The sequence below is a fragment of the Ursus maritimus genome, unplaced genomic scaffold (genome assembly GCF_017311325.1).
Source record: "Ursus maritimus isolate PB19 unplaced genomic scaffold, ASM1731132v1 scaffold_12, whole genome shotgun sequence".
Taxonomy (NCBI): domain Eukaryota; kingdom Metazoa; phylum Chordata; class Mammalia; order Carnivora; family Ursidae; genus Ursus; species Ursus maritimus.
The window spans coordinates 27,719,358-27,744,959 of NW_024423564.1; the positions used below are offsets into that span (position 1 = coordinate 27,719,358).

General features: G+C 36.9%; 1 protein-coding gene across 2 annotated transcripts in view; it reads left to right on the top strand.

Moving 5' to 3' along the window:
* Positions 1-25,602, top strand: part of EVI5 (ecotropic viral integration site 5) — a 191,778-nt gene that overhangs the window by 27,254 nt on the left and 138,922 nt on the right. For both annotated transcript variants that reach the window (XM_040627036.1, XM_040627037.1), the window contains exon 2: positions 8,012-8,241. In XM_040627036.1, the coding sequence (XP_040482970.1) occupies positions 8,093-8,241 (149 nt within the window). In that variant the 5' untranslated portion in view covers positions 8,012-8,092. The remainder of the gene's footprint in view (positions 1-8,011; positions 8,242-25,602) is intronic.

A 25,602-nucleotide genomic window follows, 5' to 3' on the forward strand; every position in this document is an offset into this window, starting at 1 on the left:
CATAGAGAGAGCACAAGTAGGCAAAGCAGCAGGCAGAGGGAGAGGGAGAAAGCAGACTCCCCGCTGAGCAGAGAGCCCCATGTGGGGCTCTATCCCAGGACCCTGGGATTATGACCTGAGCCAAAGGCAGATGCTTAACCGACTGAGCCACCCACATGCCCCAAAAAAACAAGATTCTTTAAGAAAATAGCCTACTTGTTAAAAGGCTTCCTTGAAATTCTTATTTCTTGGCATTGCTTTAGCATGCTAATCAAAATGCCGTTTTAATAGCAGTGGAAAAGTAATGATGTGGTTTAAATGCATTTGACTCTGAGCCACAAATCAATGATAAATTTTCCTAACTGAATTAAATGCTGTACCCTCAGGCCTCTGAAGCATTAATCTAATTCTCTGGTACTAATGTCTACTTTTTTTTCTTCATGTACTGTCCTTGTATCTACTTATATCACACTACAGGTATGTAAAAAGATGTTATTTCTCAACTATGTGAGCCCTCGATCCCTTCAAAAACAAGTTCAGAATGATGTCTTTACTAATAATTTATACTTTAATTTCATGGTTTCATTTCAAGTATTGTTAAATATTTTAATTTTGTGAGATAATATGATACTGTTCCAGGTACTATAGCTGTATAACAAACCACCATAAAACTAAATGGCTTAAAATAATTGCTTTAGTACATCCATGGATTCTGTGGGTCAGGAATTTGGACAGAGCATTGGGAGAAGGGCTTGTCTCTGCTTCAAAATGCCTGTGAAGCAGAGAAGCTGGGAAGACTCAGAGGCTGGGGTTGATTCTTCATCTAGGGTCTAGAATCATTTGATAGTGTATTCACATTCTTGTCTAGTGATTGATGCTGGGGCCCCAGCTGGGCTATTAGCCAGAATGCCTGTACTTGACTTCTCTGTGTGGTCCCTGTGTGGGCTAGTTTAGGTTTCTCAACAGCTTGGTGGCTGGGTTCTAAAAGTCAGTCTCAGTAATCATTTTTGTTATACGTTATTGGTTGAGGCAGTCAAAAATCAACCCAAGGAGGTCCAGACCAAGACACATTATACTTAAAATTGCAAAAATAGTGATAGAGAGTTTTAAAATTTGCAGAAGATAACAGTTACATGCAAGGGAAACCCCATAATACTATCAGCAGATTTTTTCAGGAAAAACTTTGCAGGCCAGATGGAAGTGGCATGATATATTCAAAGTCCTGAAAGGAGAAAATCTGCAGCCAAGAATACTCTATCCAGCAAGGCTATCATTCAGAATAGGAGAGATCAGGAGTTTCCCAGACAAACAAGGGAGTTCCTGACCACTAAACCAGCTCTACAAGAAATGTTAAATGGTACTCTTTGAGTGGAAAGAAAAGGTCATAAGTAAGAGTAAGAAAAGTAGGAAGCACGAAAGCAGTAAAAATAAGTATATCTGAAAAATCAGTCAAGGGATTCACAAAATAAAAGGATATACTGTATGACACCATATAACTAAAACATGGTGGGGGTTGGGAGGGAGAAGAGTAAAGAATGGGTTCAAACTTAAGTGATCATCAACTTAATATAGACTGCTATATGTAGAAGATGTTACATACAAACTGAGTGGTAACCACAAGTTAAAAACCAGTAATAAGTATGAAAAAAAAGAAGAGAAAGGAACCCAAGTATATCACTGAAGGAAGCCAACTAATCATGAGAGAAGAGAGCAAGGGAAGAGAGGAACAGAGAACTACAAAAAACAACCATAAAGCAAGTAACAAAGTGGCAGTAAATACATAGCTATCAATAATTACTCTGGACTTAATGCTACAGTCAAAAGATACAAGGTGATGGAATGGATTAAAAAAAAAAAAAAAGACCAGTAGAACAGATCAGTGAAGCCAGGAGCTGGTTCTTTGAAAAGATCAACAAAATTGATAAGCCTTTAGCTAGAGTCATTAAAAAAAAAAGAGAGAGAGAGAGATCAGAAATGAAGAGGAGAAATAACAGATACCACAGAAATAGGATTATAAGAGGATATCATGAAACATTATATGCCAACATATTGGACAACCTAAGAGAAATGGATAAATTTCTGGAAACCTATGACCTCCCAAAACTGAATCAAGAAGAAATAGAAGGTTTGAACAGACCCAGCTTGGGGCTTGAACTCACAACCCTGAGATAAAGAGTTGCATGCTTTACCGACTGCCAGGCACCCCCACTCTCATCACTTTTATTCAGCATAGTACTAGAAGTCATAGCTGTAGCATCAGACATGAAAAAAGGAATAAAAGGCATTCAAATTGGTAAGGAAGAAGTAAAACTGTTACTATTTGCAGATGACATGATATTATATATAGAAAACCTAAAGACTCCACCAAAAAAGTACTAGAACTGATAAATGAGTTCAGTAAGGTTGCAGGATACAAGATCAATATTCAGAAATCCTTTGCATTCCTATACACAAATAATGAAGCAGCAGAGAAATTAGGAAAATAATCCCATTTATAATTGTCCTAATAATAGTAAAATACTTAGGAATAAATTTAACGGAGGAGGTGAATGACCTGTACTCTGAGAACTATAAAACATCAATGAAAGAAATTAAAGATGAGATAAACAAATGGAAAGAAATTCCATACTCATAAATTCGAAGATACTGATAAATGTCCATATTACCCAAAGCAATCTACAGATACAGTGCAATCTCTGTCAAGATACCAACAGCATTTTTCACAGAACTAGAATAAACAGTCTTAAAATTTGGAACTACAAAAGACCCCAAATAGCCACAACAGTCTTGAAAAAGAAAAAGCTAGACATGGCACAATCCCAGATTTCAAGATATACTACAAAGTTATAGTAATCAAAATAGTATAGTATTGGCACAAAATACAGACACATAGAACAATGGAACAGAATAGAAAACCCTGAAATAAACCCATGATTTGTGGTCAATTAGTTCTTGACAAAGGAGGCAAGAATATGTAATAAGGAAAATTCTCTTCAGCAAATAATGTTGGGAAAATTGGACAGCTAGATGGAAAAGAATGAAACTCGACCACTTTCTAACACCATACACAAAAAATAGAATTAAACATCTAAATGTGAGACCTAAAACCATAAAAATCCTAAACGAGAGCATAGGCAGTAATTTCTCTGACATTGGCAATAGCAGTATTTTTTCTAGATATGTCTCCTGAGGCAAGGGAAACAAAAGCAAAAATAAACTATTGGGACTGTATCAAAATAAAAACTTCTGCACTGCAAAGGAACCAATCAACAAAATTAAAAGACAACTGACAGAATGGGAAAAGATATTTGCAAATGACATATCCGATAAAGGGTTAGTATCCAAAATACATAAAGAACTTACACAACTTAGCACCCAGATAACATGTAATACAATTAAAAATGAACAGAAGACATGAACAGACATTTCTCCAAGGAAGACATACAGATGGCCAACAGACAAATTGAAAGGTGCTCAGCATCACCTGTCATCAGGGAAATGAACATCAAAACCACAATGAAATTTCACCTCATACATATCAGAGTGGCTAACATCAAAAACACAAGAAACAAGTGTTAGCAAGGATGTAGAGAAAAAGGAACCCTCTTGCATTGTGGATGGGAATGCAAACTGGCATAGCCACTATGGAAAACAGTATGGAGGTTCCTCAAAAAATTAAAATTAGAATTCCCATATGATCCAATAATCGCACTAATGGGTATTTACTCAGAGAATACGAAAACACTAACTGAAAAGGATATATGGACCCTTATGTTGATTGCAGCATTATTTACAATAGCCAAATTATGGAAGCAGCCCTAGTGTCCATTGATAGATAGGGGTGTGTGTGTGTGTGTGTGTGTGTGTGTGTGTGTGTGTGTGTATAATGTAATATTATTCAGCCATAAAAAGAAAACTTGCCATTTGCAACAACATGGATGGAGCTGAGTATAATGCTAAGTGAAATAAGTCAGAGAAAGACAAATACAGTATGATTTCACTCATGTGGAATTTAAGAAACAAACAGGAAAAAGGAGACAAAACAAAAAAACAGACTTTTTTTTTTAAAGTAGGGCCCTATGCCCAACATGGGGCTTGAACTCATGACCCTGAGATGGAGTGTTACATGCTCTGCTGAGTGAACCAGCCAGGTTCCCTCCTCCAGACTCTTAACTGTAGAGAACAAACTGATAGTTACCAGAGGGGAGGTGGTTGAGGGGTGGGTGAAATAGGTAAAGGGGATTAAGAGTACACTTGTCTTGATAAACACTAATATACAAAATTGTTAAATCACTATATAGTAATCTGAAACTAATATAACACTGTGTGGTAACTACAGTGGAATTAAAATAAAATAAAAATTATGGGGCGCCTGGGTGGCACAGTGGTTAAGCGTCTGCCTTCAGCTCAGGGCGTGATCCCGGCGTTATGGGATCGAGCCCCACATCAGGCTCCTCCGCTAGGAGCCTGCTTCTTCCTCTCCCACTCCCCCTGCTTGTGTTCCCTCTCTCGCTGGCTGTCTCTGTCTCTTTTGAATAAATAAATAAAATCTTAAAAAATAAAATAAAATAAAATAAAAATTAAAAAATAAAAATAGTCATTTTGGGGAGTTAAGAGCATCTTTATAACTTAATAAAATACAGAGCAGTAGAGAAACCATGATTGTTTTCATGGGAGATCCTATTCAAATATTGTAGTAATAACTAAGATTCCTATTGAACTTTATTTTATTAAGGTTTTACTTTTTTAGAACAGTTTTAGATTCATAGCAAGATTGAGTGGAAAGTACAGAGATTTCCCATATACTCCCTGCTCCCGAACACGCATTCCCCACCAGAGTGATGTACCTACATTGACACATAATCACCCCAAATCTGTAGTTTACATTAGGGTTCACTCTTAGTGTTTGTTGTGCATTGTATGGATTTGCTCAAATGTGTAATGACACATATCCAAATGATGGTATTACACAGAGTATTTTTACTATCCTAAAAATCCTCTGTGCTCTGCCTGTTGATCTCTCCCCTATTCCCAACCCCTTAAACTACTGATCTTTTTACTGTCTCCATTGTTTTGCCTTTTTTTGTATGGTTGGAATCATATATTATGTAGTTTCCTGAGATTGACTAAGCCCTTTTACAATTGAGATAATGCACATACCATAAATCCATCCACTCATTTAAAGTGTGCAGTTCAGTGGCATTTAGTATACTCACAAAATGGTGTAACCATCACCACAATCCAATCCCAGAACATTTTTGTCACTCAAAAAAGAAATCCCATGTACATTAGCAGTCATTCCCGTAGGCCCTTGAAGTCACTGATCTACTTTCTGTCTCTGGATTTGCCTATTCTGAACATTTTATATAAGTGGAGTCTACAATATGTGGTCATTTGTGCCTGATTACTAAGCATTTTTAATGATGGTTTTAACCTTTTTAGAGTATGTTCATGTATAAAAATAAATGCATAACCCCTCTATGAGGTAGACAGGAACTTTGTGATGTAATGGCATTGTCAGATTTACTATGTCTTCATGACCTCAGTTTACCATAGGATGAGGGAAGGAGATTTAGAGGTGACAGGGTGGAGATTTGGAAAAGTACTGTAGAGTTAAAAGAAAAATAGAACATGATGATATATGAAAAATGAATCAGTCCTATGGGATTTCTAGAACCATGAGTATGAAACTTTATTAAAGTGCAACTCCAATTAAATACTCCGGTTATATTTCAGTATTTAACATATGAAGATGAGTTATTGAGCCTTCAGTAGTTCTAAATTGAATCTCATATCAGCTGAATTTCAGCAAAGTTGAAAGGATGTCAGGATTGTGCTCTTGGTTATTCCAAACTCTTTAAATGGAAGCCTGTTGCTACGGTGTGCAGAAGGGGTATGATAAATTTATTTGTTTTGATAAATGAAAGCAAATAGTAGGAATCTTTTGCCTTTCCTACAGTTAACTCTGGTAGAGAACTTTTATGTAATGGAAATGTGAAGTATTAATTTTTGAAAGTTGTAAGCATATTTGAAATTAATGGTTGGTATTAATAAGAGGTAACATTTTTCTGTAAATTTTGTGTGTTAGGTTTTCTGTTTACTGTGATTTGGGGATGCCAATTAGTGCCATCTTGATAATTGAATTTGTGGTTGTAATTAGGTAGAAAGATCAATAGGATAACAAATCACAATAGGCTATCTTGTGGTCTACCATAGCTCCTATTCTTTGGTTCCTGTCTGGCTTTTTGCCCTGAGGAGCTGTGCTGCTTGTCTATACATTGGTGAGGACTTCTTTTGCCTGGAAGCCTAAATGATCTGCCCCTTGCTTCTTTTCCTTGGGTCCCATACTGTATCCTGCTTGTCTTTCTTAGGGTTTCTTCCCTCAACATTAAGAGTCCCCTAATCCCTTCTATAATGCTGTTTCCAAGAGAAGTAAATTCTAAAACGAGTTCCTGAAAATGAGAGGTATTCTAAGGTTAATAAAACTTTTGGCCTTTTCAGCACTTGTAATCAAATTTTTGTCCTAGAAGTTCCAGCCTCATATTGAATTGTATAACTCTGACCTTAGAATCCCTTTTCCATTTTATCCTTTCCTTGCATCAAAGTATCCTGCTGGGGAAAGAGAGAGAATCATCAATGTATTGAGGTGAGAAAAAAAGCCTTGGGCAACCCATGAAGAGAATAGTGTTTGCTAAAATAGTCTTGGTGGGATTGTATGCCTCGGTATTTTAATTTCTGTGTGTATGAATTGCTATGTATAACTAAGATTAGCCGAGACTGTGCTGAATCCAAAAATAATTTGCAATGCTTTAGCCATTTACCTGTGACATAAAATTTAAGATCTTCTCGAAGCACATGAAAGCACGTCATAGTTTTTAGCTTTTATATATCTAAGTACTTCACGGTCAAGAAGTTCTTTTCATGATAGTTTTTAGAAAATACAGTCCCTTAAAAAGCCTATTAACACCTTATTTTGTAAACTCGTATAATTAAGAATGTTTAGTTTTATATAGGTATTCAAATATGGCTATTACATTTTTCATTAGTGAAGTGATAATGCCATGTTTGAATATTATTTATGTATATTCTATTTTTTCAGCTGAATTTGTATACATACCTGCTTAGGCGATGGACATAATTTATGATGACTTTATGGACATATGTGTAATTCACTTAATCTTAAGGATAGGAGGGATCTTAAGGGTTTTTAAAATTCTGGTTGCCCATTTAAAACAGAAAGTTATCTTCAACTCTGACATTTGGCTCTTACAATAGCTGCTTTGTTATAACCATTGGTGGGGATGTCTACTCTTTCTAGGCATCCCATTCTATTTCTGATTAGTTACAACTATGTGAGAATTGTGCCTTGCATCTCTTCTACTCTACTAACTCAACCATTTATCATAATTTTGTTCCTCTAGAAGAAGTCCCTCTTGTATAAAAATATTCTTTAGCTGTTTGGAGACAGGTATCATGGGTCTCCATACATCTTATTTAGGCTAAGCAACCCCAGTTTTTGTTGAATTATTAGTCATGTTACAGCATTTCTCTATCCTCATCACTCAATGGACATGTTTTAATTCCTTCACTTTCAGATGTTTTTGACTACAGAATACATTTTATATCCTAACTAAATATACCCATAAATATATTATAGGTAGTACATAGTTTTAATACGTACATGTAACTGAAACAACGATTTCATAAGACAGTATTTATTTACACTGATACTTTCTGTTCTTTTTCATTTTTAAAAATGCTGGCGTTACCTATCATACTGATTTTATTACTCCCTGATGGATTTTAGCCTGTAGTTTGGAAAAAGCTGTTCTAGTTTGTTCATATTGCAGAACTGAAATATTTTCCAAAAGTCGGGTGTTAGGATGATCGTTGCTAAAGTAAGTTTTACCTTTATCACCTCAAAGCAAATATTGTGATGGTGGTTATTAAGTAAAACTTAGCAGGGTTATCATGTTCTTGGTGATGAATGCAATAAAACTAAAATATATTCAACTTTCATTTTTATCCATAGGTGGCGACAGACAAGGTTGCAGAAAAGCTGAGTTCTACTCTCTCATGGGTGAAGAACACAGTATCACATACAGTCAGTCAGATGGCCAGTCAGGTGGCAAGTCCATCTGCCTCATTACACACTACATCCTCATCTACCACACTATCCACGCCAGCCCTTTCACCATCTTCCCCTTCACAGTTGAGTCCAGACGACTTAGAACTCCTGGCTAAATTGGAGGAGCAAAATAGGTGAGTGAGGTTGCTTGGCTTTTCTTTCTCTGCAGTTATATGAGCTCAACCATTCATTTATATATATATGCCATAATCAAAATTTACTCATATTAAGAATGTTTATTTTCTAGTCTTTGGCTCCTTGTTTATCAAAATTACTTAACAAAAGTATTCAAGTTTTTTTTTGGAGGAGTTGATCTTAAAACTAAAGTTGTACTAAAGTTTTCTTCTGGCTCAGATAGCTTTAGAGATTTGTTTTCTTAATACAGCAAATTCCCTAAATTGTTCCTGAATTTTAGAATTTTTTTTAAGGCAAATAAAACTACCATTTTTTTTCCTTTTTCCTTTTTTTTTTTTTTTTTTTTTTTTTTTTTAGATTTTATTTGAGAGAGAGCACAAGTCGGGGTGGGCGGGTAGGGGAGGTGGAAGGACAGAGGCAGAGGGAGAAGCAGGCCACATGCTAAGCAGGGAGCTTGACAAGACATGGGGCTTGATCTTAGGACCCTGGGATCATGACTTGAGCTGAAGGCAGATGCTTAACTCACTGAGCCACCCAGGTGCCCCTAAAGCTACCATTTCTGATTTAAATTCTCAAACTAGCCCCCTTTAGTTAATCTGTAAAGTAATTTAATTTAGGGTAGATACCTGATTTATGGTTTAGAGTGGGAAATCTCTTCATTCAATTTATTAATGGGAGCCAAAGTATCCTTCTCTCTTAATGGAATGAAATAGAATAGTAGTTTGTTGAAAATGTATACTATGGACCCTGTGTGTCCTTCACTATATTATCAGAAGCTCTTTTGGCCATCAGCTACAAAAGAATTACTGGAAGAGACCCCCTTTTGTGTTCAGTCAAGATGTATACTACCACTGGCTTTAAGGGTAGTAACAGAGACAACTTCTTTTTTTTTTTTTTTTCTTCAAGATATTTATTTATTTATTTGACAGAGAGTGAGCACAAGCAGGGGGAGCAGTGGTAGAGGGAAAGGGAGAAGCGGATTCCCCACTGAGCAGGGACCCTGATGCGGGACTTTATCCCAGGACCCTGGGATCATGATCTGAGCTAAAGGTAGATGCTTAACTGACTGAGCCACCCAGGCGCCCCACAGAGACAACTTCTAAGAGCTTTTTTCACGTATAATTGACATAATAAAGTACATGTACTTAAGGTGTGCAGTTTGATAGATTTTGACATATGTATATATCTGTGAAATAATCACCAAAGTCAAGAAAATGAACATATCCATTATCCCGTTTCCATCCCTAGGCAGCCATTGATCTGCTTTCAGTTACTATAGATTAATTTGCATTTTCTAGAATTTTATAGAAATGGAATAATACAGTATGTACTTTTTTTGAATGGAGTATTTTACTCAGAATAATTATTTTGAGATTCATCCATGTTGTAATGTGTATGAATAGTTCATTTTTAATTGATTAGTAGTATTCTTTTGTGTGGATATGTCATAGTTTATTTGCTTTTTGTTATGAAATGCTGTGAACATTATTTATTTATACAAACCTTTGTATACATAGATATATGCTTCATTTCTCCTGGGCAGATACCTAGGATTGGAATGGCTGGTTTATATGATAGGTGCACATTGAACTGTCAAACTGTTTCCAAAGGGCCTATACTTTCTCACATTCCCACCATCAGTGTATGAAATTTTTAGTTCATCTACATCCTTGCTGATACTTGGTATGGTTAGTCTTTAATCTTAGCCATTCCAACAGGTATTTGTATCTTGTATTTTTAATTTGCATTTCCTAATGGCGTTGAGCATCTTTTCATGTCCTTATTTGCCATTGATGTATCTTCTCTGTTTGAAATTTTTGCCCATTAAATATTAGGTGGTTTGCTTTCGTATCTTTGTATTTTAAGAGTTCTTTGTATATTTGGGATATGAGTTCTTTATCAGATATATGCTTTTATTAGATACATGCTTTTAAAATATTTTTTTCCCAGTCTGTAGCTTATTCTCTTAATAGTATCTTTTGAAGAACGTAAGTTTTAAATTTTGATGAAGTCCAGTTTGAAATTGTTCTTTTATGGGTTGTGCTTTTGATGATTCAAGGTCACACAACTTGAATCATATTTTCTTACATAAGTTTTATAGTTTTAAGTTCTATTTTTAGGTCTGATCCATTGTGACTTACTTTTGTATATGGAGCAAAGTACAGATCAAAATTCATTTTTTGAATATGCATATTTAATTGTTCCTGTACCATTTGTTGAAAAGGCTATCCTTTCTTCACTTAAGTACTTTTGAGCTTTGGTCAAAAATTAGTTATTGTATATATAGGCCTATTTCTAGACTTACTCTACCGTTTTCTGTCTTAATGCCAATGTGGTACTGTCTTGATTACTGTGACTTTATGTCTTGAAATCAGGTAGTGTTAATCCTCCAACTTAGTTCTCTCATTTTGACTACTTTTGGAACTTAGCATTCCCATGTGTATTTTACATCAAGTTGTTAATTTCCACAAAAATACTTGCTGAGATTTTGATTGGAACTATATTGCCTTATGTATCCCACTGCCTTGCTAAACTTGTTCTGGTAGGTTATGTTGTTGTTGTTTTTAGATTCCATGAGATTTTGTATGTTTTATTTCTTCCTTTCCAATCTGGGTACCTTTATTTCTTTGTCTTGCCTTACTGCAACTGGCCAGCATCTCGAATACAAATTTGAATATAAGTAGTGAACATACATTCTTGTTTTCTTGATCTTAGGGATAAAGCATTAACTATGTTTACTGTAGGTTTTTGTAGATGGCTTTTATCAGATTGAGGAAGTTCCTTTTTCTTCCTTGTTTGCTTAGAGTTTAAAAGAAATAGGTGTTGGATTTTGTCAAATGCTTTTCCTGAAACGATCATGTGGTGTTCCTCTTATAGTTTAATATGGTGAATTACATTGATTTTTGAATGTTAAACCAACTTTGCATTCCTGGGATAAACCCACTTGGTCGTAATATATTGTCTTTATAAAATATTGTTGGATTTGATCTACTAAAATTATATTTAGAATTTTTGCATCTGTGTTCATAGTGGATATTGGTCTGTAGTTGTCTTGGGATTTTTGACAGTTTTATGTAATATCTCTGTCCTTGTATTGTCCTTCCTAATATAAATGTTTGGTGCTGTACATTTCTTTTCAAGCCCTGCTTTAGCAATAGCTGTTTAAATTTATTGAGACTTGTTTTATGGTCCTGAATATGGTCTTACTTTGGTAAACATTTTATGTGAATTTGAGAAGAAGGTATATTCAGCTCTCGTTTGGTGGAGTATTCTGTTAACACTGATCAATTAAATTTGATTGATAATGTTAAGTCTACTATATCTTTGCTGGTTTCCTGTTTCCTTGTGATATCAGATATTGACAGAGGAGTACTGAAACCTCCAACTATAACTGTGGATTTGTCTGTTTCTCTTTAAATTCTTTTAGTCTTTGTTTCGTGTAATTTGAGGTTGTATTTTTAAGCATATAAACGTTTGGGTTTGTTATGCTGTCTTTTGAGATGCCTTCTTTTTTTTTTTTATTTAAAGATTTTATTTATTTATTTGACAGAGATAGAGACAGCCAGCGAGAGAGGGAACACAAGCAGGGGGAGTGGGAGAGGAAGAAGCAGGCTCATAGCAGAGGAGCCTGATGTGGGGCTCGATCCTACAACGCTGGGATCACGCCCTGAGCTGAAGGCAGACGCTTCACCGCTGTGCCACCCAGGCGCCCCTGAAATGCCTTCTTTATCCCTTGTAATATTGTTTGCTTAGAAATAGACTTTATATCTTCTTCCATTCTGTGGGCTGCCTCTTAGTTTTTTTGACTGTTTCCTTGGCTATTTAGAAGCTTTTTATATTGATGAAGTCCCACAAGTTCATTTTTTCTTTTGTTTCTCTTGCCTTTGGAGATGTGTCATGAAAAAAGTTGCTATGGCCAATGTCAAAGAGGTTGCAGTCTATGTTCTCCTCTAGGATTTTGATGGATTCCTGTCTCACATTGAGGTCTTTCATCCATTTGGAGTTTATCTTTGTGTATGGTGTGAGAGAGTGGTCAAGTTTCATTCTTTTGCTTGTAGCTGTCCAATTTTCCCAGCACTATTGAAGAGACTGTCTTTTTTCCACTGGATGCTTTTTCCTGCTTTGTCAAAGATTAGTTGCCCAAAGAGCCAAGGGTCCATTTCTGGGTTCTCTGTTCTGTTCCATTGGTCTATGTGTCTGTTTTTTTGCCAGTACCATGCTGTCTTTGTGTTCACAGCTTCGTAGTATAGCTTGAAATCCGGCATTGTGATGCCCCCAGCTTTGTTTTTTCTTTTCAACAACTCCTTGGCGATTCAGGGCCTTTTCTGGTTCCAAACAAATTTAAGGGCTGTTTGTTCCAGTTCTTTGAAAAGTGTCATTGGTATTTTGATCGGGATGGCATTGAAAGTGTAGATTGCTCTGGGTAGCATAGACATTTTAACTATGTTTATTCTTCTGATCCATGAGTATGGAATATTTTTCCATCTTTTTGTGTCTTCCTCAATGTCTTTCAAGAGTGATTTGTAGTTCCTAGAACTTTACATCTCTGGTTAACTTAATTCCGAGATAACGTATGATTTTTGCAAATGACACTACAGATGAAGATTAGTATCCAAGATCTACAAAGACTTCTCAAACTCAATACACGGGAAACAAATAATCAAATCAAAAAATGGGCAGAAGATATGAACAGACACTTTTCCAATGAAGACATACAAATGGCTAACAGACACATGAAAAAATGTTCAAAATCATTAGCCATCAGGGAAATTCAGATCAAAACCACATTGAGATACCACCTTGTGCCAGTTAGAATGGCAAAAATTGATAAGGCAGGAAACAACAAATGTTGGAGAGGATGTGGAGAAAGGGGATCCCTTTTACACTGTTGGTGGGAATGCAAGTTGGTACAGCCACTTTGGAAAGCAGTGTGGAGGTCCCTTAAAAAGTTAAAAATTGAGCTACCCTATGACCCAGCCATTGCACTACTGGGTATTTACCCCAAAGATACAGACGTAGTGAAGAGAAGGGCCATATGCACCCCAATGTTCATAGCAGCATTGTCCACAATAGCTAAATTGTGGAAGGAGCCAAGATGCCCTTCAACAGATGACTGGATTAAGAAGCTGTGGTCCATATATACAATGGAATATTACTCAGCCATCAAAAAGAACGATTTCACAACATTTGCAGCAACATGGATGGGACTGGAGGAGATAATGCTAAGCGAAATAAGTCAAGCAGAGAAAGACAATTATCATATGGTTTCACTCATTTATGGAACATAAGAAGTAGGAAGATTGGTAGGAGAAGAAAGGGAAGAAGAAAGGGGGGATAAACAGAAGGGGGAATGAACCATGAGAGACTGTGGACTCTGGGAAACAAACTGAGGGCTTTAGAGGGGAGGGGATTGGGATAGGCCGGTGATGGGTATTAAGGAGGGCACATATTGCATGGTGCACTGGGTGTTATACGCAAGTAATGAATCATGGAACTTTACATCAAAAACTTGGGATGTACTGTATGGTGACTAACATAATAAAAAATTATAAAAAAAAAAGAAATAGACTTTATAGAATTAATACCTGTTCTTTTGAAGCTGTTTCAAAAAATAGAAATGGAAGGAAAACTTCCAAACTCTTTCTATGAGGCCAGTATTACCTTGATCCCAAAACCAGACAAGGACCCCACCAAAAAGAAGAATTACAGACCAATATCACTGATGAACATGGATGCAAAAATTCTCACCAAGATAGTAGCCAATAGGATACTACAGTACGTTAAAAGGATTATTTGCCATAAGCAAGTGGGATTTATTCCTGGGCTGCAGGGGTGGTTCAACATCTGCAAATCAATCAGTGTGATACACTACATTAATAAAAGAAAGGACAAAAGGACAAGAACCATGTGATCCTCTCAATAGATGCAGAAAAAGCATATGAGAAAGTACAGCAAGCTTTCTTGATTAAAACTCTTAACAGTGTAGGGATAGAGGGAACATATCTAATATCACAAAAGCCATGTACAAAAAGCCCACAGCGAATATCATTCTCAATGGGGAAAAACTGAGAGCTTTTTCTCCAAGGTCAGGAACACCACAGGGATATCCGCTGTCATCATTGTTGTTCAGCATAGTACCAAAAGTTCTAGCCTCAGCAATCAGACAATAACAAAAAGAAATAAAAGGCATCCAGATTGGCAAGGAAGAAGTCAAACTCTCATTCTTCACAGATGACATGATACACTATGTGGAAAACCCAAAAGACTCCATCCCAAAATCGTTAGAACTCACACAGGAATTCAGCAACGTGGCAGGATGTAAAATCAATGCACAGAAATCAGTTGCATTTCTATGCAGTAACAATGAGACAGAAGAAAGAGAAATTAAGGCGTTGATCCCATTTGCAATTGCACCAAAAACCATAAGATACCTAGGAATAAACCTAACCATAGAGGCAAAGGATCTGTACTCAGGAAGCAATAGAAGATTCATGAAAGAAATTGAGGAAGTCACAAAGAAATGGAAAAACATTCCATGCTCATGGGTTGGAAGAACAAATATTGTTAAAATGTCTTTGCTACCCAGAGCAATCTATTCATTCAATGCAATCCCTATCAAAATACCATAAATTTTTTTCCACAGCCTGGAACAAATAATCCTAAAATTTATATGGAACCAGAAAAGACCTCTGATAGTCAAAGGAATAGTAAAAACCCAATACTGGTGGCATCACAATCCCGGACTTCAAGATCTATTACAAAGCTGTAATCATTAAGATAGTATGGTACTGGCACAAAAATAGACACATAGATCAATGGAACGGAATAGAGAACCCAGAAATGAACACTCAACTCTATGGTCAGCTAATCTTTGACAAAGCAGGAAAGACTATCCAGTGGAAAAAAAAGATAGTCTCTTCAACAAATGGTGTTGGGAAAATTGGACAGCCACATGCAGAAGAATGAAACTGGATCATTTCCTTATACCATACACAAAACTAGACTAAAAATGGATGAAAGACCTAAATATGAGACAGGAATCCATCAAAATCCTAGAGGAGAACACAGGCAGCAGCCTCTTTGACCTTGGCCACAGCAACTTTTTTGCTAGATTGGACGTCTCCAAAGACAAGGGAAACAAAGGCAAAAATTGGGACTACTAGGACTTCATCAAGAAAAAAGCTTTTGCACAACAAAGGAAACAATCAACAAAACCAAAAGACAACCAACAGAATGGGAAAAGATATTTGCAAACATCTAATCGGGTAAAGGACTAGTATCCAAAATCTATAAGGAACTTCTCAAACTCAACACCCAAAAAGCAAATAACCCAGTCAAGAAATAGGCAGAAGACATGAACAGACATTTCTCCAAAGAAGACATACAAATGGCCAACAAACATCACTCAGCATCAGGGAAATCGAAACCAAAACCACAATGAGATACCACCTCACATCGGTTGGAATGGCTAAAATGAACAAGTCAGGAAATAATAGATGTTGGCGAGGATGTGGAGAAAGGGGGACCCTCTCACACTTTTGGTGGGAATGCAAGCTGGTGCAGCCATTCTGGAAAGCAGTATGGAGGTTCCTCAAAAGTTGAAAATAGAGCTACCCTATGACCTAGCAATTGCACTACTAGAGATTTACCCCAAAGATACAAATGTAGAGATCCGAAGGGGCTCCTGCACCCCAATGTTGATAGCAGCAATATCCACAATAGCCAAACTATGGAAAGAGCCCAGATGTCCATCGACAGATGAATGGATAAAGAAGATGTAGTATATATACAATGGAATATTACTCGGCCATCAGAGAAAATGAAATCTTGCCTTTTGCAACAACGTGGATGGAACTAGAGGGTATTATGTTAAGCGAAATAAGTCAATCAGAGAAAGACAATTATCATATGATCTTACTGATATGTGGAATTTAAGAAACAAAACAGGATCATAGGGGAGGAGAGGAAAAATAAAACAAGGTGAAATCAAAGAGGTAGACAAACCATAAGAAAGTCGTGTTTTTTTGGGGGGGGTTAATTTAAATTCAATTAATTAAGTATATTATTAGTTTCAGAGGTAAGGTTCAGTGATGTCAGTCTTATATAATACCCAGTGCTCATTCCATCCAGTGCCCTCCTTAATGTCTATCACCCAGTTACCCATCCTCCTACCTCCCTCCCCTCCAGCAACTGTCAGTTTGTTTCCTATGATTAAGAGTCTCTTATGGGGTGTCTCCCTCTCTGATTTCATCTTGTTTTATTTTCCCCATGTTTGTTTCTTTTACTAACCAGAATCATGCTGTATGTATTGTTCTTTGATGTGCTTGCTAGAGACGTTCTCAGCCTAGCACATTTCTTTTACCCGTTATATATTCCACAGAATTAGTGTCACTACTTGGGTTGCTTCATTCTGCTGTTATAATTATGTATATCATATGTATATGTATATATCACTTTTGTGCACAAACTTGAACACAGGGGCTGGAATTTGAGGGGAAGAGTGTCAGTTTGAGTCCTTGTCAATCCGAGGTGAATGTGTGTTAACTTGGCATTGAGCAGCTGGCAGGGCATACATGCTGACTCAGGCAGGGGGGCATCTGGACTGTGAATTTGGGACCCACAGGCTGATGGCATCATGTGTGACAGGGACGTGGCTGGTTTTGCTTTTAACTTTTATTTTTCTGGGACACTATCTCTCCTTCTATTCTGAATGAAAGCCTTGCTGGATAGAGTATTCTTGGCTGTAGATTTTTTACTTTTAGCACTTTGAATATATCATGCCGCTCTCGTCTGGCCTGCAAAGTTTCTGCTGAAAAACTCACTGATAGCCTTATAGGGTTTCCCTTGTATGTAACTGGTTTCTTGTCTCTTGCTGCTTTTAAAATTCTCTCTTTATCACTACTTTTGGCCATCTTATTTACTTTGTGTCTTGGTGCAGACCTCTTTGGGTTGGTTTTGTTGGGGGCTCTCTGTGCCTCCTGGATCTGGATATTTCTTTCCTTCCCCAGATCAGAAAGTTTTCAGCTATTATTTCTTCAAATAAATCTTCTGCCCCTTTTCTTGCTCTTCTCCTTCTGGGATCCCTGTCATGTGACTGTTGTGCTTGACAGTGTTGCTGAATTCCTTGGGTCTGTTCTCATTTTGAGTATTTTCCCCCCTCTCATCTGCTCAGCGTGATTACTTTCCATTATTCTGTCCTCCAGGTTGCTGATCCATTCTTCTACTTCCTCTTGTTTGCTGTTTATTCCAGGTGGTCTTTTTTAATTTTCATTTAGTGAGTTCAGTACCTCTAACTGGTTCTTTTTTGGTTTCCTAGCTCTTGGTGGAGGTCTCATGGAAGTCCTGCACTCCTTTCTCAGTTCTAGCGAGTATCTTTATGAGCATACCTTTAAATTCGCTATCAGACAGATTACTTATCTCCATTTTTTGTAGGTCTTTTGCAATGATTTTGTTCTGCTCTTTCATTTGGAACATATTCCTCTGTCTCCTCATTTTGTCTATTGCTGTGTCTGTTTCTATGTGTTAGGAAAGTCAGCTACATCTCCCACACTTGAAAGTAGTGGCTTTATGAAGAAGAGGTCCTGTAGTGCCCTGCAGTACAATGTCTCCTTTTCACCAGAAAATGGTACTTTAGGGGTATCTCCTATGTGCATTGCTACAGGGGTCTCCTCCCATTGTGGTGGACCTGTGTTTGCCTTCAGTCCAGTCTGCAATGGCTCTCTGCCTGTTGTAGGCAGAGTTTGGTGCCTGTGTTGTTAGTGGGCTGGCCTGGGACTTCCTTGGGCTTGAGTTGAGTAAGACCAGGTGTTTGCCAGAGATGAAGTAGCACCAAACTGCGGGGCACTTTCCATGTGTTGCCCCTTGAGAAGCTTTTGTTGGTGGGTGGGGCCTGCAGTCAGACCAGCTACCTGTCCCCAGTCCACTGCTGTGGTCACAGTCAGACTGTGTGTGGTTATCTTCCCCTCTCTCTGGAGCAGGACTCACTTTGGAGTGGTGTTGACCCTTCTTTGGGCTGCTTGCACACTGCCAGGCTTGTGGCACTGCTTTGATGGGATCTTGCCAAGAGTAGTCAGAGGGGGTGGATCTGCATTGCTGTGGCCTCTTGTCTACATCTGGCTATGGAGAGTCTGTTCTGCCAGTCTTCGGGTTGCTTTCTGGGTTATTTATGCCAATGTGGGTGTTCTCTAGATGGCCATGTGACAAGAGGTAAGCCAGGGTTCCTTTACTCTGCCATCTTCCCAGCAGCCTGTGCTCAACCATAAGGGACTCTTAATAATAGGAAACAAATTGAGGGTTGCTGGAGGGGAGAGAGGTGGGGGGATGGGGTAACTGGATGTTGGACTTCAAGGAGGGCATGTGATGTAATGAGCACTGGGTATTATATAGGACTAATGAATCACTGACCTCTACCTCTGAAACTAGTAATACATTATATGTTAAGTAATTTGAATTTAAATTAAAAAAAATTCCTTACAGGAAATCCTAAAAAAAGAAAAGAAAAGAAAAGAAATTGTCTTTATCTCCGTGCACCTGAGTGGCTCAGTCATTTGGGGGTCCAACTCTTGGTTTTGGCTCAGGTCATGATCTTGGGATAGTGAGATTGAGCCCCATGTTGGTCTCAGCAGGGAGTCTGCTTGAGCCTGTCTCTCTTTCTCCCCCCATCCCCCATGTTCTCATTTGTGCAAGCTCTCTCTCTCTCTAAAAGGTAAATCAATCAATCTTAAAAAGAGAAATCGACTTTATCTCATATAGTCATAGTAGCTTTCTCTTGAATAGTGGTAAAATTTTATATATTTTTTCCATCCTTCCTTCTCTTTTTTCTTTATCCTTAAAGTTTGTCTGGTAGGCAGGATATAGTTGGGTGTTGCTTTTTAAAATACAAACCAATGATCTTTCCCTTTTAATTGGAATATTTGGACCATTTACTTTTTAAAAAATTACACTAACAAAGCTTTATTTCTTCCTCACATTTCATGTTCATCTCAAACTGCAGGTTGAGTACATCTTTGTTCCACACTTCTTCATTCCAGGACCAATGTCCTGTCCCTAACCAGGAACAACCAGACTTGCAGCAAATGGAAAAGAGATAGAGTGGAAATACCTTAAAGTATCTGTTAGGGAGTGATCCACATAAGTTCTACTTAGGTTTTATTGGCCAAAGCAAATCACGTACCCAAACCTATGGAGTGAAGTGGGAATTACAATCTTCTTGCAGGGATGGATCCAAGAAGATATGTACTTTATTCTTAATGTTTCATCTGCTTTTTTCCTGTATTTTTATCGTATTGTTACTGCATTTTTAATTTATTTGCACACTGTAAAATCCACCATTTTAAAGTGTACAAATATAGTGGCTTTTGTATATTTACTAAGTTGTACATCCATTACTACTGTCCTATTTCAGAACACTTTAATCACCCCCCAGAAGAAAGTACCCATTAGTCTCCCCTTTTTATCTTCCAGTCACTGGTAATCTACTTTTGATCTCTATGGATTTGCCTCTTCTGGCCATTTCATTATGGAATCATACAATAGGTGGTCTTTTGTGACTGGCTTCTTTCATGTAACATAGTGTTTTCTAGGTTTTGAGGAAAATAGATCATTTATATTTAATGTGATTATTGATAGGCTTATGTTTACCTCTGTCATTTTGTTTTATATTGTTTCCTTTTTATTTTTCTGCCTACTTTTGATTTAATGGAATATTTTTTAATGATTCTGTTTATTTTCTTTGTTGATTTATTAGCTATAACTGGTTTTGTCTGTTTGTTTTTACTGGTTGCTTTAAGGTTTGTAGTAGATGTCTTTAATTTATCACCATCTGCCTTAAAGGGATCTCATAGTATTTCACATGTTGTATAAGTACTTAGAATAGTACATTTCCATTTCTCCTCTCCAGTCCTTCATGCTAGTTTTTTCAAGCATTTTTCTTCTATATATGTTGTAAACCCCGTACTATATGATGATACTTGCTTCAAGCCAATTATCTTTTAAAGAGATTGAAATAATAAGAAAAAATCTCATGTATTTACATATGTGGTTTCCAACTCTGGAGCTCTTTGGTTCTTTCTTTAGCTCTAGATTTCCAACTAATTTTCCTTCTGTCTGAAGGACTTTCTTTAAAAGTTCATGTAGTGTGGGGCTGCTCTTTTATGTTTGAGCCTTTGTTTTTCTTTTGATTTTTAAAGATATTTTTTCTGCGTATAGGTTGACAGTTCTCCCCCCAACCCCCGTATTTTAATGATGTTTCATTGACTTCTGTCTTGCATTGTTTTCATTGGGAAATCTGATTCTTTCCTTATCTTTGTTCCTGTGTATATAATGTATCTTTTTTCCCCCTGTCTCTTTTTAAGAGTTTTTTTTCTTTATCTCTGGTTTATGCAGTTTAATTTTGAGGTGCCTTATTGTACTTTTTAAAAAAATTAATTAATTCATTTAGCAAGCATGTGAGTGAGGGGAGGGGTAGAGGAAGAGGGAGATAAGCAGACTCCGTGCTGAGCAGGGAGCCTAAAGCGGGGCTCAGTTCCAGGATCCTGAGATCATGACCTGAGCTGAAACCAAGAGTCAGATGCTCAACCAATTGAGCCACCCAGACGTCCCTGTACTTTTCTTCTTGTTTCTTATATTGGGGTTTTGTTGAACTTATTGTAGATTTATAGTTTTCTATAAATTTGGGAAACTTTTTGACCATTTTTTTCTTCAGAATTTTTTTGTTGCTTTCCTCCTCTTCAGAGATTCTAATTACACAAATATTAAGCCCCTTGAAGTTATTCCACAGCTCAGTGAGACTTTGTTCATTTTTTGGAAACTTTCTACTGCTATGTATTCAAGTTCACTAATATTGCTTTCTGCCATGTCTAATTTGCCATTAATCCCATCCAGCGTGTTTTTCATCTCTCACATTGTGGTTCATCTCTAGAAGTTGGAGCCAAGTGTTGTTTTTATGTCTTAAGTACTTAAGTTTTAAACATACAGAAATATAGTCACAGTAAATTTTAATGGCCTAATAGGCACTTATAGGTAGTGCTAAAGGGTATAAAGTATTTGTAAGTTTTGAACTGGTTCTTACATGGAAAAACAGTTTGCACAAAAGATAACTTTTGGTGCTGAGTTTTAAGTGACCAAAGTTGAATTTATTTTTATGGTTGTGATCAGTAATTATTGTACAACTAAAATATACAAACCACTGTTGTTTGTTAAGTATGGATACAGATGAACTTTTTTCCAAGTAATTCACAGTTTGTTTGGGAATACCAGATGTGCCCTGTGTATATGTTCATATCTAAAGAATAATTACTAGAGTTTAAAGATGCAGAGAAAAGAGGTTTTGACAAGTAAGAATTTGAAGAAATAAAAGGAGCAGAAGGTTGTCACCCTTGTTCTTCTGTGGATTGCTCAAAATCTGTACTTGAATTTTCGAGTTCACATTTTGAGACTTTCGGGTTTTCTCTCTCTCTCTCTCTCTTTTTTTTTTTTTTTGTCATTAAAACTCAAACTCCATGGGAAGAATTTATGTGTAGAGAATGTAATGACATCTTGTTTTGCCTTAGAACAATCCTGGTGGAAAAACACATCTCTGACTCTAACAAAATATAAAATGACAGATACTAGGTCCAAATTTTCCTCCCCCCTGTTCTGCCCTACTATCCTGCCAACCTGTTAAGTCCAAGGAAAAATTATAAGAATCATAACTTAAATTTTCTCTGACCACTTCTGTGGTTTATAATGTAGATATGGAAGTTACATAACTAAAGTAAAAATTATGACTCACAATTACTACTTGTAACGCTTTTATTTATGATTTTTTGTTCTCTTCAAATATAGATGAGTCTCTGGTTATGTTACTTAACTCTCTTTGATTCAGAAAATATAAAAATGGCAATATTTAAGAAAATGATAATTTAGGAAACATGGAAAAATCAAATATCAAACAAACTGTTTTTCCTTCCCATTGTTTTATGGCAATTATAACTTTTAAAGTATCAGTGTATGTAGCAACCCCAGAAGGCTGTGAAGAAATGGTTCAATACAATATCAAAGATCTGTTTGATGAAAGTTAATAATTGATAGTCTTAAAGTTGAATTGGGACAGCTATTTTTTTCCTATGTGTTAAATGTGTTTTTCATTTAAAAATACAGAGGCTTTGGCAGAGATGAATTTAGGAAGGTAAGGTTCAAGTGTGATAACAGTGCATTTTAATTAAGGAGAGGAATGTTGCTAATTTAAATTTTTAATGGGCCATTATTTATGTGGTTTAGAGGTTTGGCATTGCAACCATGTTTATTTCCTTTTACATTCTTTGCTTTTTAACAGATTTTTGGAGGTGAGATATGAGAATAAGGAAATGGATAAGGGTTCTTTTAAACTAAATGTATTTTATGTATTTTTAAATATAGTAAGTAGGAATCTTTGCAACCTTAATGTATATATCTTTATCTTACCAACATCTGGATCTATACTGTCCAGTATGGTAGCCACCAGCCAGATGTGGCAATTGAGCACCTGAAATGTGGCAGGTCTGAATTGTTATGTGCTGTAAGAGTAAAACGTGTACGAGATTTTCAAGAGTTGATTTGAAAAAAAAGAATATCTCATTAATTAAATTTTTTATTACATGCTAAAATGGTATTTTGACTCTGGTAAAATTATTAAAATTAATTACACTTTTTTTTTTTTACTTTATATGCATTTAAACTGATATAAGGGGCTTGCAGTATATTTCTGTTTGACAGGGCTGATCCAGATGATCTAACTTTCATCTTACATTTTTAATTTTACTACTAAAGCATTACCTTGTTTTCGTGAGTATATTCTCTATAACACAACCAAGAATATTAAGGAATTAAAAAGCTTGGGAGGAAAACAGATCTTTTCAAGTCTCTCTGTTAAAAATTCATGTATTTTCAGTCATAGGAGAGGTCTTTAAGATCTTCACACAAAATGTTTATTCTTTTTCTTTTCATTGAGGATTATTTTGCATTTCTTATCAGTTGTCTGATTTCCTAAGGAATTTGATGATGTAATTCAGAGAATTTATTGAACTACTTTTTCTGTTGTATTTAGCTTAGCTTCACGTTGTGTTTTTAAATTAAGAAATCTTAGAAGTTAAGTCTGCTATGCTTGGCTGTCTGGAGTGTCTATATAAAAGTAATCCCCAAATGATCAGTTTCTGGTCAGGATATTTGGGAGGGAGGTACAAGTCTCCTGTGCTTGCCTTCTCTGAGACCTCATCTTAAAGAAACAGAAGCAAAAGAAAAACCCCCATGCTTTCAGAACTGGAGAGATCCCTGTCATGTAGGCACCCCACTGTGAGTTGTCTCTGAATTGTTTCCTGTGCTAATTCTTTGTGTTTTCTCTTAATTCTCCCCTTTTTGTTTCTCTTGCTCTAAGACTTGAATTTGTGCTTGATGTTGATGTGAAANNGTGTGACTACTCTGTGAGTCAGCCATGTATTTTGTTGCTACTGATTTGGTGTTCTTTTAGCTTGCTAGTTGCTGTTTTTCTCTCAGTACGTTCATATTCTGTTTCTTTGATGTAACATTACAGATATTTGAACCCTGTATTTGGAAAGTTGATTGCCCTGCAGTAGGTGACAGTGTATTTAGCTTTCCAAGTGTTTTTCTTATAGAGCAATTTTTTACCTTAGCTTTTCTTCTTCTTCTTCTCCTCCTTCTTCTTCTCCTTCTCCTTCTTCTCCTTCTCCTTCTTCTTCTTTTTTTAGTTAATTAATTAATTTATTTGACACAGAGAGAGAGAGCACAAGGAGGGGGCGTGGGAGAGGGAGAAGCAGACTCCTTGCTGAGCAAGGAGCCCGACTGCGGGGAGGGGGAGCCAACCCAGGACCCCGGGATCATGACCCAAGCCAAAGGCAGATGCTTAACTGACTGAGCCACCCAGGTGCCCCTACCTTAGCTTTTCTTAGATCTTTCCTTAGCTCTTTGTAAATTATCTTAGCAATTTACACATTTCCAAATGGCATGATGACCTGTTGCTGTTGTATCCTGATCTTTTAGTTCTGGTATCCATAGGAAAGTATGAGTACAATACTGAGTACAATAGGGTATTCAAAAAGTTTATCAACTCTTTGTAAATACGGTAGTTCTCCATTGTCTGTGGAGGATACATTCCAAGAATGTAGCCAGTGGATGTCTGAAACAGTGGATAGTACTGAACTCTATGTATACTGTTTTTTCTATACATAGGTACCTGTGATAAAGTTTAATTTATAAACTGGGCACAGTAAGAGATTAGCAACAATCACTAATAATGTCATAGAACAATTATAGCAATATGGTTTAATAAAAGTTGTGTGAATGAGGTTTCTCTTAAAATATCTTAATGTACTGTTCTCTTGTGGTGATGTGAGATGGTAAGATGCCTACCTATGAAGTGAGGTGAGTGACCTAGGCATTGTGACATAGTATTAGAGCACTGTTGACCTTCTGACCATACGTCAGAAGGAGAGGCATCTGCTAATGGACCCCAGTTGATTGTGGGTAACTGAAACTGCAGGAAGTGAAGCTGCGGATAAGGAGGGACTACAGTACTTGCCAGATGGCTATTTGTAGGCTTCACCTCTCTTTTAAGGTTCAGACTTGTCTTTTCCATTGCTGTGCTTCTTACCTACGTTGATGTCCCCCAAGTACTTAATATTTCAAATACCGAAAAGAGAACCCATTGTTTTCCTTCTCCTCCATTGTATTTTTCAATCATGGTATTATGGTGAGGGGCTTTTTCTTTGATGTTCATCAAGCGTGCACTGCCACACACAAGCTGTTCTTTTTTCCTCATATGCCCATCATGAAGTACACACTCGCTGTTTTCCTTCTATAGGTGACCCCTTGGTGAGGAAAAGGTTCAGTTCTCAGTAGCAAAGATACGGTGAAGATAGTCTGCCTAATGAAATAAAACTGAAACTACTCTCTGTGTTGGTATATTCCCTTGTTCTCAGTTTAGTCACGAATTCTGTACATTAGGGAACTGGACATGCTTTTTCTCTTCCAAGTCTTCTAAGCTTCTGGAAGCAGCCAAACCTAGACTTTCTCTATCCTTGATGCTACTTAAGTCCAGCTGAAAATTAGCTTTAACAACCACATCTCAGATAATGTGGGGCTATAGCCATTTTAAATGCCGTCCTTAGAGCTGGAGCTACTCTAACAAAAACTTGGAGTTGCTTACTTAGACTGAGGATTATGAATTCTCCAGTCAGTAAAGATCCAACCTCTGATGTCTTAGTCTGGCAGCATTCTGGGAGGATGAATAGATCTGGGCTTGTGAATTGCTGTATAGCAGTGGCAGATAAAAAATGTCCAGGAGGCCACCCAAACCTGTGGGGAATGCCTTTGATTGGAGCATACAA